The sequence below is a fragment of the Gracilinanus agilis genome, chromosome 6, assembly GCF_016433145.1.
Source record: "Gracilinanus agilis isolate LMUSP501 chromosome 6, AgileGrace, whole genome shotgun sequence".
NCBI classification, from domain to species: Eukaryota; Metazoa; Chordata; class Mammalia; order Didelphimorphia; family Didelphidae; genus Gracilinanus; species Gracilinanus agilis.
In genome coordinates, this window is record NC_058135.1 from 42,163,214 (window position 1) to 42,182,865 (window position 19,652).

Consider the following 19,652-nt stretch of genomic DNA (forward strand, 5'->3'; position numbering starts at 1 on the left):
TCTTCAAAATGATAGGATCAGTTCACAGTTCCAAGAATATATTAGTGTCCCTATTTTTCCACATCCTTTCTAACATTTCTCATTTTGCCCTTTTATTATTTTTTTAAAACCCATAACTTCTGCCTTAGAATCAATACTATATATTGGTTCCAAGGCAGAAGAGTGGTAAGGGATAGGAAATTGGGGGTTAAGTTACTTGCTCAGAGTGAAAGAAGTGTCTGAGGCCAGATTTGAACCCAAGACCTCCCATCTCTAGGACTGACTCTCAACCTACTGAACCTACCTAGGCTACCCCCCTCCTTTATCATTTTAGCCAATATGATAGGTAGGAGATGATATTTCAGAGGTGTTTTGATTTGTGTTTCTCTAAATAATAATGATTTAGAGAATTTTTTCATGATAGTTATATATACCTTTGATTTCTTCATCCAAAAATATGTTCATATATTTTGACCATTTATCTGTTGGTGAATGGCTCAAATTCTTATATATTTGACAAAGTTCCTTATCTTTTTTTTTTAAGATGAGACTTCTCTCTGAGAAACTGTCTTCAGAATTTTTTTCCCAACATATGGCTTTTCTTCTAATTTTGACTGTATTAATTTAATGTGTACAAAACCATTTTAATTTAATGCATTCAAAATTATCCATTTTATATTCCACCATCCTTTCTATCTTATTTATTCACAAACTTTTCTCCTATTCATAAATGTGATAGATATGTTCCTTGTTCTCCTAATTTGCTTATGGTATCTCCCTATATTACTTAGATCATATATCCATTTTGATCTTGTTTTGATAAATGGTATAAGATATTGGTCTATAGTTTCTATCTGGTACTGTCTAAGAACTAGACAAGTAGATCCATGGAACATAATAGATATACGAAAAATGGTTATAAAAAATTGTAGTAACCTTGTATCTGACAAAGGTAAAAATCCAAATCTTTAAAATAAGAATTTAACATTTGGAAAAATTGTTGGGAAAACTGAAAAGTGGTTTGAAGATATTAAATAAGCTTTTATATATTATTCAATAAATCACTTCATAATATCAAAACACTTTTCAGATGTTCAGATTAGAAAGATTTAAAAGAACATAGTTGCTGCTGTCAAAGAGTTTATGATATAAAAATGAGATTAAGAAATGTCTCTAATAAGAATAAAATAGATGAACATAGAATTAAATTTTAAAAAGTATCTAAACAAAATGGCATAAGAAATATTAGAGGATAGATATTGTTTTAAGTTAGAAGGACCTGAAAATATTTCTTGATCAGGGCCTTGAAAAAACAGAACATATTCAACTGGTAGAAATGTTTATAAAATAGTACGTTATAGATACAAGGAACAGCTTTCACAAATACATGGAATCAAGAGAGGGCAAAGAGTGGAGCAGAATCCACATAGTGATAAATAGCTAAACTCTTTCATACAACCCCTCTATAAATATCTAGAAAATATCAACTGAGTCCTAATTGGGAAATGTAAGAAAAGAAATATATTTTCATAAATTTCAGAAAGAAAAAAGTAGTTTTTTCAAGCCCATCTTAGTAGTTTCCAAATAAAGCACATAAGTTGTCTGAAATTTATAATGGCAAAAAATTCCTTACATTCCTTTTAGTGTTCTCTATGTGCAAAAAAAGCATAATGACTGTTAGACCTGGAAGGTCTTTAGGGTCATAGCATGTCCTGTACATAGTGGGTTAAGCAATAAACGACTCTAATTTATAAAAATCCAGTTTTTCATAGCACAGGGCTAAGTGCAAATATTCAAACATCATGATAAAGTTTTCTTTGCATGAAGAATAGGCAAACAAACAAAAGAATTGCAACATAAAAAGTTATTATGGTGTCAGAGATACACAAGAAACAAACTAGAAGACAAGGATTCCAAAACATCTTTAAGCAATCCTCAAAAGAAAAGCACAGTATGTCCTTAAATTCATCCAGAATTCTTGAATGACATGAAAAAGTTCTTTAAAAAAACTAAGTTTTGGGGTTTTTTAATGAAAGAAAAGAGACTATGAAAGGACAAATTGGAAGAGGAATTAAAAGCTTGGAAGAAACTATACAAAACCTAATCTAAGGAAAAAAGCTCCTTGAAAATAAGAATTAACCAAGTTAGGTAATAATACCACAAAGACAATAAGAAATATTAAAACAAAGTCAGTAGACTACAGGGGTGGGGCGGAAGAAAAATGTGTAAGAACAAAAACAATTGAGCTAGAAAAAAGATTAAAGAGTGATAGTTTGTGATTCATTGGAATATCTGAGAAATCACAAAAGATCTCTTAGAAGTAGAGGACAAAGTAGAAATAGAAAGAATCTTCTGTTTACCTCCTGGTAGGAAAAACTATGAAAACTCCCAGGAATACTATTGCCTTAATCCAACGCCTCAAGGTCAAAATAAAAATACTGCAAAGAGCCAGAAAGAAAGAATTTGAGTACTAAGGAAGTATATAGTAAGGTTCATAAGATTTAGCAATTACCATACAGGAACAGAAAACATAAAATATGATACTAAAGAAGGCAAAAGTTATATAGGTTTACACCCAAGAATCACTTAATCAGCAATACTGAGAATGATTCATCTCATGGTAGAAAAATGGGCCTTTAAAAGAACACTTCCAAACATTTCTATAAAATGGCTGAATAGAAACAATGAAATAGAAACACAAGCATAAGTAAACATGAATCAAAAATAATAAGGCACCAAAAAAAGATAAACTACTTAAATTCTAATATAGGGAGGTTATATATATATATATATCCTCAGAACCACATCATTAGTCTTAAATCTAATTAGTCTGAGGACCTAAAAAGAGTTTTGTTTTGTTACTTGTAAAAGGATCCGCCAGGAAATGGAATACAGTGGAGGAGCAAAATGGGAGAATGCAAAAAATGTTTTAATTGGGGTTATCAAATAAAAATCTGCACATACATGGGAGTAGTTAACACTTGAATCCCAAAGAAAACCACCATTAGTTAAAAAGCAAATAAGGGGGAATAACAAATCTCAGGAAGAATAAAACTCAGTGACTTTGAAAATAAGCAGATACATCAACAGGGAAAACCATTAACAGAAAAAGTAAATATGGCCTCTAGCTCTAATAAGTTCAGGCATCGATGAATAATTACCCCAAGACAAAGAAAAACAACCCTCCACTTGATAAGATAGAATATCCCATCTAATGTGAGCAGAATGTGGAACCATACCACACTATTCCTGAGTGGTTCAAAAGAGAAATGAGAATTGTGAGAGCAGGATTTATGACAAACATAATTGACAGAATAGAAAAATTGAAATTTATAATGGTAAGTCTCACCAAAGAAATAAAAGAGAGAAAACACTAAATTGGGAATATAAATATATAGAAATGAAGGACAATATAGAAGAAGAGAGGCAAAAAGCAACATTAAAAGAAAACACTCCTTGTCCAAGCCAAAAAAAAAAAAAATTACTGTTGAAGACAAGATGCAAAGAGAAAACTTAATGATCATAGATCTCTAAAAATGAAATACCAGTTGAAGAAAGCATAGGTCACCCCCAAGGAGGGAAAAACAAGGCTGCAAACTTCAATATAATATAGTATGGTTAAAATTTATTAAGTTCTGCAAGTGATTAGGAGGAAGATCTTCAAATACTAAGGAAAGGAAATTCAAATAATGCAAAACTATTCTGCATCCACTGGAGAAAACACTGGAGGGAGTGGAATAATGTATTCTGAAGAGCAGTGGCATGCAGGATAAACTCTAGGGCAGTGATGATGAACCTTTTAGAAACCAAGTGTCAAAAGTGCCATATGTGACCCTTCCTGCCTTATCCCAGATAGGGGAGGAAGGAAGTTCCCACTGGGCTGCTGGGCTGAGGGATGGTTCGTGTGAGAAATGTGCTCAGGTGTTTGTGGAGAGGGGGAAGGGAGCAGCCCCCTCCAGCTCATGTTCTATAGGTTCAGCAACCTGAACCCTGGGGTGACTTACCCTGCAAATTTAAGCTTAATTATACATGGAAAAAAGATGAATATTCAATAGTCAATAAGTGTTTAAACTTTAGACAGAACACCAGAATTGAAGAGTAGCCTCAGAGTGATAATAGAGACCTACAAAAGACTTATTTCTAAATATACACAAGGAAAAAGGGGAAAAGGTGTAGGTTTGGTGGAAATAAAGGTGAAGAAGGTGGTCCTGGAGAATTATGGACAGAACCTAATGACAACTTGCTGACAAGTGAATCATATTGGGGCATGAGAGTAGTATATTACAACATGAAAGAATACATTTAACAAGGGGAAAGGAACAGGGAAATATAGAGGAGCATGGCTTAGTGACTCGAGGTCTCAGAAAGAGAAGAGGAATAGGCAAGGAGGAGGGGAGAAAAACTGAAGAGAAAAGGGAAAGGAAGGAGATTTTGCTTCATTGGTGAGATAAGAACTTCATGCTGCCTGTGGCCTAGAGGATTTAGTTCTTGAAAAGTCTACTCATCCTGCCTTCAAAGTGGTGATGGAGATGGGGCTTGGAAGTCCTGGGTATTACTGGTACATGAGGGAATGAGAGCAATAAACCCAAGGAGATTTTGAGGCAAATGGAGGGAAAATGATAACCAGAGAAGGGTGAATATATAAATGATGTAATCAGGGATGTGGGGAGGGGGGTGGAGAAATATCCCTAGTGACAGTGTCCTCTATGGTACTTGCAATAATTATCATTGTTCCGGGAGTAGGGGAGAATGAAAAAAGGGAATCCACAAGAAAATTCTACAAGGTAGTGGTAGAAATTACCTAATAGGGATAGACTAGAATGAATACTTTGGAAGCCTTGAGTATATGAAGAATATAGTTGAAAAAGAGAGAGACCATAGTTAATAATTATAGAAGTAATGAATCACAGAATAAGAATCAACAGTAGAATGAAAAAGTATCATTAATGAAAAGGGTAGCATAATGAAGAGAGTGAGGAAAATGCTTTTTAGAAAGGGGTACAAAAAAGTGAAAAATTTTAAACTAATAAACAGGACTAATTGAAATGGAAGAGAAGAAAACTTGACTGAAAAGAAAAGAGGGGAAGAATTATATAACTAGGTAAAAGTAGGCAAAAAAAAAATCTAATAAGACAAATCCCAAAAATAAAGGGGTAGCAAATGAGAAGTTAAAAGGAATAAGGTGAATAGAGTCAGTGGGAACAGTGCCACTTAGAGAATAAAGTAAAATAATAGAAGGAACATAGTATTGGGTTTATAGTAGAAGAATCTAGAGGAAATATAAACCTAATGGTTTATTTGTTCATCTCTTTAGGTTTTTTGAATTGGCTGATTTGCTTTGCCAGATACCATGATTACAACTTCTATTTTTTTTAGATTCATTTGATGAACAGTAAACTTTTTCCATTCCCTCAGTTTTGTTTTGTTTTTGAATGCATTTGTTGTAAGCATTTTTTAATCTACCAAAATTTAAAATTATGCTAGAGTTGAAGAAAAATTAAAAGGAAAAATAAGAGTAATGCAAAAAAAACAAGAAAATTATGATAGATCACCCAAAAGGAAAAAGAAATCCATAAGCTCACAGAAGAAATTAAGAACTAGAAATGGACAAGGGGGAGCTAACAATTTCCTGAGACAACCAGAAATAATAAATCAAAATCAAAAGAATGAAGTAATAGAAGAGAATATGAAATGTCTTATCACAAAAACAACTGCCTAGAAAATAAGAGATATTACAAGAATAGTTCAACTCCCAGAAATTTATGATCAAAAAAGGAATTTAGACACTACATTCCAAGAAATCATCAAGGAAATCTGCCTATTCTAGAATCAGCGGGTAAAATAGAAATGGAAAGAATCCACCTATCACCCTCTCAGAGACTCAAAGGTGAAAATGCACAAGAACATCATTGCTAAGTTCTAAACCTCCTTGGTTGAAGAGAAAATATTATAAGCAACAAGAAAAAAATAATTTGAATACTGTGGAGCTACAGCCAGAATAACACAGTCTAATAGCAGTCTCAACATTAAAAGAACATAGGACACGAAGCACAAATAACTGGGCTTATAAGCGAGAATAAAGCAAAGATGATCAGAATTAAAAAAGGTAAAAAAATGGATATTTCGTTAACTGAAAGGGTTTCAAATATTCCTAGGGAAAAAAACCCAGAACTCAGTTGAAAATTTGATCATAAGAAACATATAAAGGTAATGAAAGACTAGTTATAAGTAACCCAAAAGATCAAAATGTTTGATTTCTCTATAGAAAAATGTCATCTCTAGCCCCTGGGAATGGTATCATTCCCTGGATATTTTGAAGAGGCATGTGTGGATGAAAGATTTGAGCTCCAGGTGAATGTAATGGAATGAACTGAAATGTTAGTGACCAGAAGGAGGTAGGATGGAATTGGCTATCTCATTAGGAGGAATGAGTGAAGGAACTGCCACAGAGAAGGGGAGGAAGAAGTGGAGGATTGTAGTACTAGAATCCTACTCTCATCAGTCCTGGGGATAGACAAAAACATAAACAATTAGAAGGATAAAATTTTTCTTAATATACAGAGAAATAGGAGGGAAGCAGGATTTGGAAAAGGGAGTGCCTGGGAGTCCTCTTGGGGAATGAGGAAATAAAAGAAGGAAGGGTGGATGGAATAAGAGAAAAGAGGACCAGGGGATAAGCAAAGGAGAGGGGGAGGTATACCTAAAGGGAAGTACATATCAAGAAATGGGGGGGGGGCAGCTGGGTAGTGCAGTAGATTGAGAGTCATGCCTAGGGACGTGAGGTCCTAGGTTCAAATCTGACCTCAGACACTTCCCAGCTGTGTGACCTTGGGCAAGTCACTTGACCCCTATTGCCCACCCTTATCACTCTTCCACTTATGAGCCAATACGCAGAAGTTAAGGGTTAAAAAAAAAAAAAAAGAAAGAAAAAAAATAGAAGGGTATGTGGGAGGAACTCTTAGGAGACAAGATAGAGGAGAGATTTCAGAATTGAATTCTTTATCAAGAGTAGGAGGACATAGTTTGGAGGATAAGGAAGGAATTTTTAGGAATGTGGATAGAATAAGAATTAAAAAGTAAGCGACGGACCTTTGGGAAAATGGACCAATTTAGAACTAGGAAGACTAGGGGAAGGGATGGGGGAGTATTTGAGGGAAGGAGTATGAATTGGAGAGGAATTGATTAAAGGAAATTGGATATCTGAGGAGGGATATGGCAGAAAGAAAGGAAGAGGGGGTCAAACAGTCATGAAGAATGGAGTGGACAGAAATACAAAGCTAGTAATTATCACATTGAGTATAAGTTTGGTTCAATAGGTAGAGCCAGGTCTGAAGGTCCTGAGTTCAAATGTGGACTCAAAGCTAAATTCCATTCCAATTTGGAATTTGATGCATATTACTTTTCTTCCCCTCACATATTACTTTTAAGTGTTAGAACAGTTTTGCTGTCATGACTTCATATGGATGGTACTATCAAATGGCTTCCTGGATTTTAATTTCTCTAATCATATGGCCTCTTGTAATAAGTCAACAGGAATTAATTAGTAATTTGCTATTTGCCATAAACAAAGAGCCTCAAGGAGATCTCATCTTAATGTGGGAGACAACATAGCAACAGTGATGTACATGCAAGATATATACAGAGTATATCAGAATCGATCGTTCATATGATTATATTCTAGAAGAACAAACACTCCAGAGGTTATATAGTAATACTTGGCCACAGCGCCTGAGGCAAGCCCTACCTTAACTCCCAAATTAGTTCCCATCTTCTACTAGTTAATACCACTTTTTAAAAAATAAAAGTCCTGACCTGTTTTAGAATCAATACTGTGTGTTGGCTCCAAGGCAAAAAAGCAGTAAAGGCTGAGCAATGGGTGTTAAGTGACTTGGCCAGGGCCAGATTTGAACCCAGGATGTTCTCTATCCAGGATGTATCTATCTCTATCACAGCTCTCTATCCACTGAACTACCTAGCTGTCCCTCTGGTTATTACCTTTAAAATCATAATCACTTGCATTCTCTGAGGACACAAGAAGTATACTAACACAGAACCTCAACTTCATGTTCTGGGAGATTCATAGCAGGGCTTGGAGACGGTTTAGATTACATCCCTGCTGTGAGTCAAGTCCCCATTCTTTCCTTGGAGTGTGACTCACACCTTTGTGGGCTTTTAGCAGAATTATCATCAATGTTCCAAGAAGGTGAGCTCCATGGGAACGCCCAAAGCAGAGTCATGAGACTTAGTGCTGCTAAAAGACACTTTTTTAAAGCCTTTAGAATAAATCAGGGTCACAGTGGTATTTAAAATCTGGGATTTACATCTAGGTCCTTTGACTTTAAATAGTAATAGTAGTGTATAATTAATTATACAGCATTTGGGGGCACTTTCTGGCACAGTGGATAGAGTGCCAGTCCTGAAGTCAAGAAGACCTCTTCCTGAGTACAGATCTTACCTCAGATACTTACTTGGTGTATGAGCCTGGGCAAATCTCCTAATCCTGTTTATCTCAGTTTCCTCATATGTAAAATGAGCTAGAGAAAGAAATGACCGACCATTCTAGTATATTTGCCAAAAAAAAAAAAAATAAAATAAATGGAGGTCATGAAGAGTCAGACAAAAATGAAAATGACTAAGCAACAAATACAACATTTTAAGGTTTGCAAGATATTTTCCTTATAACTTTTTTCAAGTAGGGAGCAAAGTTTTATGCTTATATTTTTCAGGTGAGCGGGAACAAAGACTCAGAAAGAATAGGTGACCTTACCCAGTTTACTCAGCCAACAGAGAATGGAACTTGAACTCCAGTCCCTCAAAACTAGAAGCAGGGGTTAAAAATTGCCTAATAAGAAATTGAGGCTTATTGTCAGGAAAGATTAAATTAGAGCTAACCAAGTGTGAAATGGGCCCACACGAGGTTATAGTAGGTTTTCACTCATTAGAGGTCTCCAAGAAAAGCACATTATAGAGTGGATTCTTAGGTAGATTTTGTTTGAACTGGGTAGCTTCTGAGCTCCCTCCTAATTCTCATTCTCTGATTTAGTGTTTTATTAGAAGTCAAGTTAGTCATTTGTTGGAGATGATACCACCTCTGTTCATGATTTACAATAATGCTAACAATGTGCCTACATTTTTGTAAAGTCTAATATATTTAGAAGTGAAATTTGACCCAATTGTCAGTTCTATAAAGCCCTAAAGCACTTTTTTAGTTCCCAGAAACCCCAATGACATCCATAGATGTTTCCATCTACCTCACTTGTTTTAGAACTTAGTATGACAGAAACATTTTGTAGTATATTTAATTGTGTAGAAATTACTTTGAACTACTTTAAAAGCTTTTATGGGCTAGCCTAGAAATTCAACCACCATCTAGAACATCTAGTTATTTCTACAACCCAGCCAATGAAGACGTACTTTCTGCTGAGGCTGGAAGGCTTTGTCACTGTTTACCTGAGGCAATAAAAGCTCAAGTTTCTACTATTTCTACACCATCTAGTTATTACTTTTTTTTTTTTTTAACGGGGGGAATTGTGAATTTAAATAAGAGCTGGGATAGCATATATGTACACTTTATGCAAGATTTAAAAAATGCACTCCCAGTATATTAGTTTATAGAACCTTTCACTATTCAGTATAAGATGTACTTTACTCATCACAAAGTAAATATCAGAATCATAGAAAGTAGATTTTTCTGCATTTACTAAAAGCAGGGATTTTAAAAACTATTTATTTGAATCACTAAACTAAACTAGGGTTGCTTATAAGGTAGTGGAAAGCAAGACTGATATAATCTAATATTCAATCAGTTTCTGGAATATTGGACATTATATTAGATTGGATAGTAGTAGAAATACTTTCTTTCATGAAAAAAATGAGATAGTGCATATATTTTCATTTTCAAATGCTCTAGGGTAAAATTTCTTTGGTAATTTATTTGGATTCCGCCTCTTCAGAATATTAAGAAAATATCTAGTCACTTGAAATTTTAATGCCAGTATAGAGTATGAAAAAATATGTGCATACATGATAGATTCTTATCATTTCAGGAAGAAGCTCCACTTCTGATGTTCTAGCTGTACCCAGGACTCCATTTTCTCAGCAGAGCTTTCTTAACAAAGGGCTTAGTAAGTCAATGGGATTTCTCTCCATCAGAGACACATCGGGTGAGGAAGATTTTTTCAAGGAAATTTCCTCAGATTATAACCCTGGATATGAAGAATCAGAAGGTCCCTGTTCCCTTTATCACTATAAAACTAATGGCACTGAAAGAAAAGGCAGCCTTGGCCCCAATGTGCTTCATAAACAGAAGGTCTGGGCCTCCTCCTTGGACTTGGTCTGCTCCTCTGACAACCCAGCCAATGAAGACGGACTCTCTGCTGGGGCTGGAAGGCTTCGGCACTGTTTACCCGAGGCAATAAGAGCTCAAGCTTCTACTGCTCCTAGAAGGAAGGAGGCAAGATACTCAGATGGAAGTCTAGCCCTGGACATCTTTGGTCCTCAGAGACTGGTTCCAGTTCGCCACACACCAGAGTTACCCACCTCACCAGCGATATCAAGTGCCTTGGACAGGATACGAGGAAGGCAGAAGAAGCTCCAAGTGCTGAGGGAGGCCATGAACATCGAAGGTCAGTTGTGTGTGTGTGTTGGGAGGAGAGTGGGGATGGAACATTGATCCTTGACTGTCAAAATGAAGAAGGTCTAAACCATTTGACGAGGAAAGCATTTATCCTGGAAGCTCGTGCACACTTTGAAGCCTTTCTAAATGTCATTTGTCCCTTAATAAAAGATCTCTTTCCCTGCTCTCAGCAAATACCCGTGCCCTGTTCAGTCAAAATCCATTACTTCTAGGCAACCTTCATTCATGAGTCCCCAGGTCCAGTCATTCTCTCAATATTAATTCAAATTATATTCTTTTACTCTTATATTTCTAGTTCTTTGTTTCGTCTTTTTCATACTCATCTCTCCTCAGTTTTTTTTTGTGAAATTATAAAAGTGAGAGAGTATAGCTTACATTTCCTTTCTCTCCTCTTCTGCATATTGGGAGAGTTTAGGAGGTATTGACTGATTTACTAGAGTCAGAATTGTTACTCCATTCTTGATATGGTTATTTCTGAAAAACCTGTGAGTGCCACGGGGAGATTCTTATTTCAGGGGAAGATGCTTAGGATGTACTAGATAGGCATAGATTCACTCTGGTGATACACAATTTTGGACCAAGTGTGCTGAATTGATTCCAATCACTTAGCCATTTAGTGACTCCTGGGAGGGGGCAATGTTGTGTGCCACAGAGAGCACTGGACCAATATTAGAAGAAACCAGGATTTGAACATTTGAATATCCATGGATGGGCCACTTACTTTCACTAAGGCTGAATTTCCATAAAACAGTGATAATACTACTTCTACTATTTAACATGCAGAGTTGCCAAGGGGAAAGTGCTTTGTAAATTTTAAAAAGCTAACTTGGGAGTAATTTTGTCATTCTTATTCAATGACTTGGAAAATGGAGGCAAAAAAAGGAATGCATTTCAAATCATTTCTTTACCTTTCAAAGGATTCAAGTATGATGGCATTTCTATTCTTAGCAATCTATTTTCAGGCATCTTTCAGTCAGGGAAAGGAGACTAGATCAAAATTTCATCTATGGTTCTATGTGTTCTCTAGTTAGGAGAGGGCAAAGCAGGCAGGAAGGACTGATGTCTAAGGAAGGATCAGATTTTTTAAGTCCAAGGCATTTTTTCATGTAATTTGGACTGACTTATATTACATAGTGATCTACCATTCTTAAACTATAAGAGTAAATAGGCAAATCACTATCATACCAGATTTTCCCTAGTTTTATTGCATTCTTATAAAAAAGTTTTGCTACCCCCTACCCACTCCAATTTTTAAGTAACATTATAGCCAGAGGGGCTTCAGTGAATACTTAATAATTTATGTCTATATCCATAAATGCTTTTGAAAACATTGTGATGTCTATTATACTTTGTTTTTTTAAAATCTTTGCCTTTAATCTTAGAATCAAGTGTATTGAACCTAAGGCAGAAGAGTGGTAAGGGCTAGGCAATGGGCATTAAATGACTTGCCCATAGTCAAACAGCTAGGAAATGTCTGAGGTCAAATTAGAACCTAGGACCTGGCTTTCAACCAATTTTGAACATACAAACTAAATTTACATTTTCCCTTTACATAATTAAAAAAAAAGTTTTCTTGATTTTTTTTTTCACTCTCAATTTCTAGAAATTGCCCATACCCATACAGAATCCTCTTTTTTTAACAAAGAAATACTTAACATGTAAGCAAATGAAGCCACAAATGAAGCTTACTGCCTTTTTGCTATGAGGAGGAAAGTCTGGTTAAGTTTATCGTCTGACCTCTGGAGTCAGGGCTGATCATTGCATTGAATAAGTTCAGATATCTTTTAATTGTGTCTTTTTTTTTTCATATTATGTTGATAGTTGTATATTTTGGTGCTATTTCACTCTTGCTTCTGATTCCTTGGTTCTGCATCAGTTCAGAAAGGTTTTCCCAAATTTCTCTGAAGTCTTTATTGTCATCATTTATTTTGTCAAAATATAATTTAATTCCATTTCCCCCCCCTCAGTTTTTTTCAGCTATTCCTCAATCCATATTCTAAGTCAAAAAGTTAGTTTATCTTCCAAAATTCCATCATAAAGAGAATTGCTAGGTCATAGCATTTGAGGAGTTTAAATATTTTCTAGGATAATTCCAAATTATTTTCAAGACTAAATAGACCAGTTCTGCCTCAAAAACAATGTACTCATTTACCTGTCATACCATAGCCCTACCACCAATGACTATTTGTCTTTTATCATCTTTGCCAATCTGCTAGATGTGAATTAAAATTTACATGTAGTTTTCCTTTTCATTTTCTCTTGCCAGTGATTTGAAACATTTTTCATTCATTTTATTGCTATTTTGGCTTTTTTCCCTTGAAAATGTTTTGATTATTTATTCATATTGTTGGCTTGGGAAATGGTTGTTGGCTTTGTGTAAGTAATATTTTATGTGAAGTGTATTTTTTTAAATATTTAAATATTTAATTTTTTAGAAAAATTTTCCATGATTACATGATTCATGTTTTTACTTTCCCCTTGTGAAGTGTATTTTTAACCAATTTGTTTCTCATATGGGGCAGTAAGGTGACTCAGGGGATACATAGAACCAAGCCTGGAAACAGGAGGTCCTGGCTTCAAAAGTGGTCTCAGCCATTGACTAGCTATGTGATCCTGGACAAGTCACTTAACCCCAATTACTTAGTCCTTACTGCTTTTCTGCTTTGGAAGGTAACAGTTTAAAAAATAAGTTTCTTTTATTATTCTAGGTATGTTAATTTTGTTTGTGCAAATGCTTTTATCTTTTATACAATCCAATTTACCTATATTTTTCTTCTGTGCTTTTCTTTATCCCTTATTTTCTTCTCAACCTAGTTTTGAATGCAAGGTTTTAATCAGCATGATACCAAATCTCTGAAAATCTGCCCCTTCAAAAATATAGGAATTTGTCAGAAGATCCCAAGATTTCCTTTCTTTTTCTGTTAGAGGTTCTGAGAGAAATGTGCAAATGATCACTTCCTTTAATATTTCCATTGTTTCTCCTCTAACAACCAGTTAGTTCTTCCCTGTTAGGAAGGGGAAGAGAATGGAAAAGAAATAAGCATTTGTATAACACCTACTTAAGTTCCAAATACTGTGCTAAGTGCTTCACAAATATTATTTCCTTTCTTCTTCACAACAACCCTGTGATGCAGGTACTGTCATCTTCCCCATTTTACAAGTGAGGAAACTGAGGCAAGCAATTGTTAAGTGACTTTCCGAGGTCATGCAACTAGTAAGCGTTTGAGGCTGGATTTGAAATCAAGTCATCAGCACTCTATCCACTCTATCTCCTAGCTGCCTCAAATTCAGAATCAGCTGTTCTCTTCTTAATTTCTCCACCTCTTGAAAGAGGAAGTTATCATTAAAACAAGCATTTGATGTTGGTCTCCTTTGGGAGACAAGTCTCCCCAGTGGATCATGGAAACATAACTAACTTATAACTTTAACTAGAGGTACATACAATATTACAGCTTCTAAAGGGAAATTACAGTAATATGGGGATAAGAGGGAAATAAAAGAGAAGAAGAAGAAAACCTATGTTAGGTGCATTGACACAAAGTCAAATAGGGGACAGTCCCCTTTTGGCATAAGAGTGTACGTTCAAAACAAATGCATTCAACCCCCCCCTCCCCCCCCACTTCAAATTTAGCACATCCCAAAGTTCACTCTGGATCTTTTGGTGCCACGTGTGGTCTCTGCAGGCATCTTTGTGACACCTTCTACAAAAAGTTCACCTTCTGGATTCTGGGAGATAATCTCTTGTTCCAAATTATACTCAATTCAAATCAAAGTTCGCAACATAAGATAGTCCTCTCAGGAGGATAATAACATACAGAGACCTTCAGAGACCAGGCACTGTGCTGATTCTTGGGCATACCAAAAAAAAGCAAAAAAACTATGTAATCCCTGCTTTCAACAAGTATACAGACCAATAAGGAAGACAACATGCAAATATCTAGACACCTTTAAGATCTATACAGTGTGTAGGATGAAGGGAATCTGAAAGGGGAGGCAGAAAGAGAAAGTCCTTTGGCAAGAGGTGGGATTGGACTAAATCTTTAAGGAAACCAGAGAAACCAAGGCAGTGAGGAGGCAGACGTGGAGGATATCCAGGGCTAAGGCACAAAGATAGAGAAATTTGAGGATGAGGGTGACATAGACCTCCTCTTTTAGGAAAGTTGTCATAGCAGTTGAAGAGAGGCTGGATGGGAGTTAGGAGAAGCTTGAAGTAAAAAAGAAAAAAAAATTAAGGCTGTTATTGCCATGGTCTAGGTGAGAGATCATGAAGCCTGAACTGGTGTTCAGAGGCTGCAGTAGAGAGAAAGGGTCCTATACTGAAAGGCTGTGGAGAACCAAACGACAGGATATAGCCACACATTCTACATGTGGGGCAAGAATGAGGAATCACATATGACGTAATTAAGATTATGTTCAGAGATCGATTTTTGGGTAAGAATGTAAGTTTTTTTTAATATATTAGGCTTTTTTTTTTTTTTTTGGTTAGACCAGCATCATGATGGATGACATGATATTGATATAGGTCTCCATGGTTGTTTCTCATAATCAGGGACCCCTGAGCTGCCCCATGCAGCCTGTTTATTTCTTCATTGGTTTTCACCCAAATGCTCTCCACACTTCCTTCCTCATACTAGTATATGTTCCTCCCTCCCCCACCCCCTTTATAAGACCCTTAACCTCTGGCTTAGAATTGATGCTGAGTACCAGTTCCAGAGCAGAAGAACGGTAAGGGCTAAGCCATTGGGATTAAGTATCTTTGACCAAGGTCACACAGCTAAGAAGTATCTGAGGTCAAATTTGAACCCAGGACCTCCCATCTCTGTCCACTAAGCCACTTTACCTGTTCCTAGTATATGTTCTTAGTATGCTAGTATTAGGAAATTGATTGGTACCCCAACACTCTTTCACTTATTCAGATTTTTACTTTTTTCAGACCTAGGGATGGGAAGAAGTCTTGGGGTTCAAATCTGCCTTCAGACACTTCCCAGCTGTGTGACCCTGGGCAAGTCACTTAATCCCCATTGCCTAGCCTTTACAGCTCTTTTGCCTTGGAAATAATACACAGATTCTGAGACAAAAGGTAAAGATTTTTTTAAAAATAAAAATAAATTAATGAGTAGTAAATTGCATGAGCCCCCTTCCAGCTAAATAGAGGAACTAGATAATTTACTCAACCCTAGAGTGAGGCAGAGATGGCCTGGCTAAGAATTGGAGAATAAATATTGCAAACTCCCTTTTCTTCTTCTAGTCTGAAACCATCTTGGCCCCACTGTTCCCTGACTTGACCAGTGACTCCATCTACCACCATCTACTCCCTTTTCACAGATTAGTAATCTAGAACCTGAAATTTCCCTCCCCTCGCCATTCTATGGGAGATAATCTTAATGTTGGAAGGAATCATGGAGAACAATTGACTGGGTTGAGGTTTGGTTCTTGGGTCCAAAGACTCAACCCCAGCCTTGAGTATCAGAAATTTGGATTTGTGGACCATAAGTTCAAATGTAAGGATGACTGTCTAGAACTGAACCTAACAAATGGTGAAAACAATATATTTAACTGGCGTCTTCCAAATGCAGTTCAATTGAGTAAGTAGTTCTAAGGGCCTCATATATGCCTAAGATCTAAAAATCATCCCTGCCTTCTGGGACTTTATATTTTGAGATGAAAAGGCATTTACAATTAAAATTAAAAACAAAATATATACAAAGTAATTCCTTGAAGTAGGGCATTATTAAGGGCAGTTTGTTAAAAATAAAACCAGATATCCAGAGGGTTTGACAAAAGAATAAGTTAGAGTGGGATAGGGTCAGGGAGCAACAAACATCATTACATCCTTTTATCACCTCCTTACTCCTTTCCAGCCTTTTATCACCATTTAACAATTTGACAGTCTTAAATTTCTTTCTTTTTCTTTTTCAGTAAGGAACTTGTTTTGTCAACTTCTGTTTCTTCACTTTTCTTATTAGCATTGACATCAAATTCCTTCTCCTCAGGCTCTTCTCAATCCTTTTCTTTCTGTGAGCCTCTTTCCTCCTTCTGTTTGAGTAGTCTCCAACTTTTTGTGACCCACATTTCTCCTCTCTACATTAAATCTTGGACTTTCTTTATGAACCCACAGCCTTCCAGATCACCTCCATGCTTTTGTTTTGCTTTTGTGCTTCACACATTTCTTTAGAAGGCAGTGTCTTAATGGAAACTGAAAATGGTCCACTGCCAGAGATCACAAAGGAGAGGTAACTTGGGTCATCTTCTTTGATGAGTTTTATCTATTCAAATTGGCAAAGAATTTTCAGCATAACTTGTGAGATTTGAGGCACATGTTTAATATTATAAATGACATAAGAGATAATAGAAGTAGCAGCATAGCCTGGCATAATTAATAGAACACTGACCTTGATATCAGAAAAACCTGGGCTTAAGTCCTGCCTTTGAAATTTATTAGCATGTGGCCAATCCCCTCATTGTCCCAGGTTCTTCTTAAGATTAAGTGACAGATAAGTTGACAATCTTGTGCTTTGAAGTTAGTTGACACATAGGGAGTTCCCCAACACTGGTGAGATAAAAAAAAAAACAACTCCCCATATCTCTGCCAAAAAATGGGAAAGAAGTTACATTTCTTTTTTATTTATAATTAATTTTGAACTGAGAGTTTTCCCATCATACTGAGCAGCTAAAATTTTTTTAAGGAGACAATAAACTTATAATAAACTTAATAAGCAGTATAAATAAGCATTTTCATATACAGAGTGGAATAGAGATTTCTACATGAAATTGAATATTATATGTAGTCTATCATTCTTTAGAAACACTTAAGAGAGGGCAGCAGGGTGGCTTGGTGGATAAATAACCAGTCCTAGAGACAAGAGATCTTGGGTTCAATTCTGGCCTCAGACATTTCCTAGCTGTATAACCCTGGGTGAGTCACTTAACTCCTATTGCCTTGCCTTACCATTGTTCTGCCTTTGAACCAATACGCAGTATTGATTTTAAGACAGAAGGTAAGGGTTTAAAAAAATAAAGAAACATTTAATAAATCTAACATGTAACTTAAACCTGCTTGCCAGGTTGATTCTTTCTTGCCTTCCTTCTCATCTGTGCATTTTTTTTAATGCTTTGGTGATCTTTTCCTTCTTTTTTTACATTTTTACTGACAAATTAAGGTCCCAGAAAATAATTTTCATAGAACTATTTCTGTAAATAAAATTAATTATATCTTCCTAAAATGTACTTTTATGTCCAAATTAAATATCCTTTTAAAAGTTGGCTTTGTAAAAGAAAAACTACTTTTCCCCCAGTTATTTGACTACTATGTGATAAGAATTTTCATATTTATTCAAATCACATACACCTTGTAGTGTGTTTGAAGATGAGATTTACTGTGAATCCTTTTTTAGATACTTAGTTGAAGAATATATTGGTTTTGTTCTGTCTTGCCCTTTTCCATAGAAAGTTAATTTGTGTATTTTGTGCAAATAAAATAAAGGCTTAGATTGGTAATTTAAAGATTTTAGCTAGGGTTCAAAGAATAGCAACTAAGGAAAGATTAACTAAAACTAATTTATCGCTTGATTTCCATCAAAAGAATTGCCATAGATGTTTTTTATGTGTCTTAAAATCAAGCAGATGAATGTTTAGAGTGTACACATTTCTTTGTTTACATTTTAAATACTACCATGTTAAAGCATCATAAAGTATTAAAAAGTAGACTCAACAATTTCCACATTTGGCATCCCTGGTTCACAGCAGCTGCTGGGAAGTGTCATGGGACTTTCAAGCTAGGAAAGAATTTTAGAAATCATTTATTCCAATATTCACATTTTGCTGACAAAGAAACTTAAATGCAAGGGAAATTCTGACTTGCCTAAAGCTTGACTTCCAGCCAATATTCATTCCCGTAGTTGGAGCTGCGTCTAAATTGTGAATGTGCCAGGACATGTTGAGTATTTACTTCAAATAGCTCATGTGATCTTTTACAGGATTATTCTCTGAAAGACCAGTTCTCAGTCATGTGGACCTGGATCCTTGGCATTCAGCAGAGATGTGGGCTTTAAGCTTGGAGGAGTGGTCTTTAAATTTCTGTATAATTTCCTTTCCAGTCAGTTCTGGATTTCCAAGGCTTAATGTGCTATTTGTTATTCTCTCTCTTATTCCACCCTGCTGACTTTAAGCTAGTCTACTTTTCATCTCCCAAAGTTTGAAGGAGATCAAGGCCAAGAAGAGAATATATTATATTATTATTATAATATATATTACATATTATATATATATAATATCATATATTATATATATTATACTGTATCTCAGAGTTGGATGGTATTTTATTTAAAAGCTCTATGCATTTTTTCATGTTTCCATATTATCCATTTTTGTAAGCAAATAATCTTATAAAATCAAAACCCCAAAACATACTCAAATAAACAAGTGATAAATCATATGCTTCCATCTGCATTTCTATTCCAATAGTTCTTCCTCTGGAGGTGGATAGCATTCTTTTTCTTAAGTTCCTCAGAATTATCTTGGATTGTTATATTGCTGTTAGTAGCAAAGTCTAACACATTTGATCATTCCACAGTATTTCAGTTACTGTGTATAATGTTCTGGTTCTGCTTACTTCACTGTGCATTAGTTCACATAGCTCTTTCCAGCTCTTTCTAAAATCAATGGACAGCATTTTAAAGGTTTTCTAAACCAACTTATATATGAATGCGAGTCTCATGAATAACATAACATACTTTTTAAAAAATATCCATTTTGATTAATTGGTTTTTTAAATTTTTTAATTTTAATAACAAATTTCCACATAACTTTTCCAAAGTTAAATGATCCATATTGTCTTCTTCCCTTATCTCCTCATTCCTTGAGCTGAAAAGCAGTTCAATCTGGGTTATACATGTATTATTATGTAAAATATATTTCCATATTATTCATTTTTGTAAGCAAACAATCTTATAGAACTAAAACTCCAAAACATGTGCCCAAGTAAACAAGTAATAAATCATAACAGCAATATTCTTGACAAATAGCCTTCTAGCTTAAG

The 19,652-nt window shown here is 35.4% G+C and overlaps 1 protein-coding gene across 1 annotated transcript in view; it reads left to right on the forward strand.

The window, feature by feature from the left end:
- Positions 1 to 19,652, forward strand: part of PTPN13 (protein tyrosine phosphatase non-receptor type 13) — a 239,346-nt gene that overhangs the window by 81,006 nt on the left and 138,688 nt on the right. Inside the window, exon 7 of the mRNA XM_044682397.1 lies at positions 10,026 to 10,604. Within this exon, the coding sequence (XP_044538332.1) occupies positions 10,026 to 10,604 (579 nt within the window). The remainder of the gene's footprint in view (positions 1 to 10,025; positions 10,605 to 19,652) is intronic.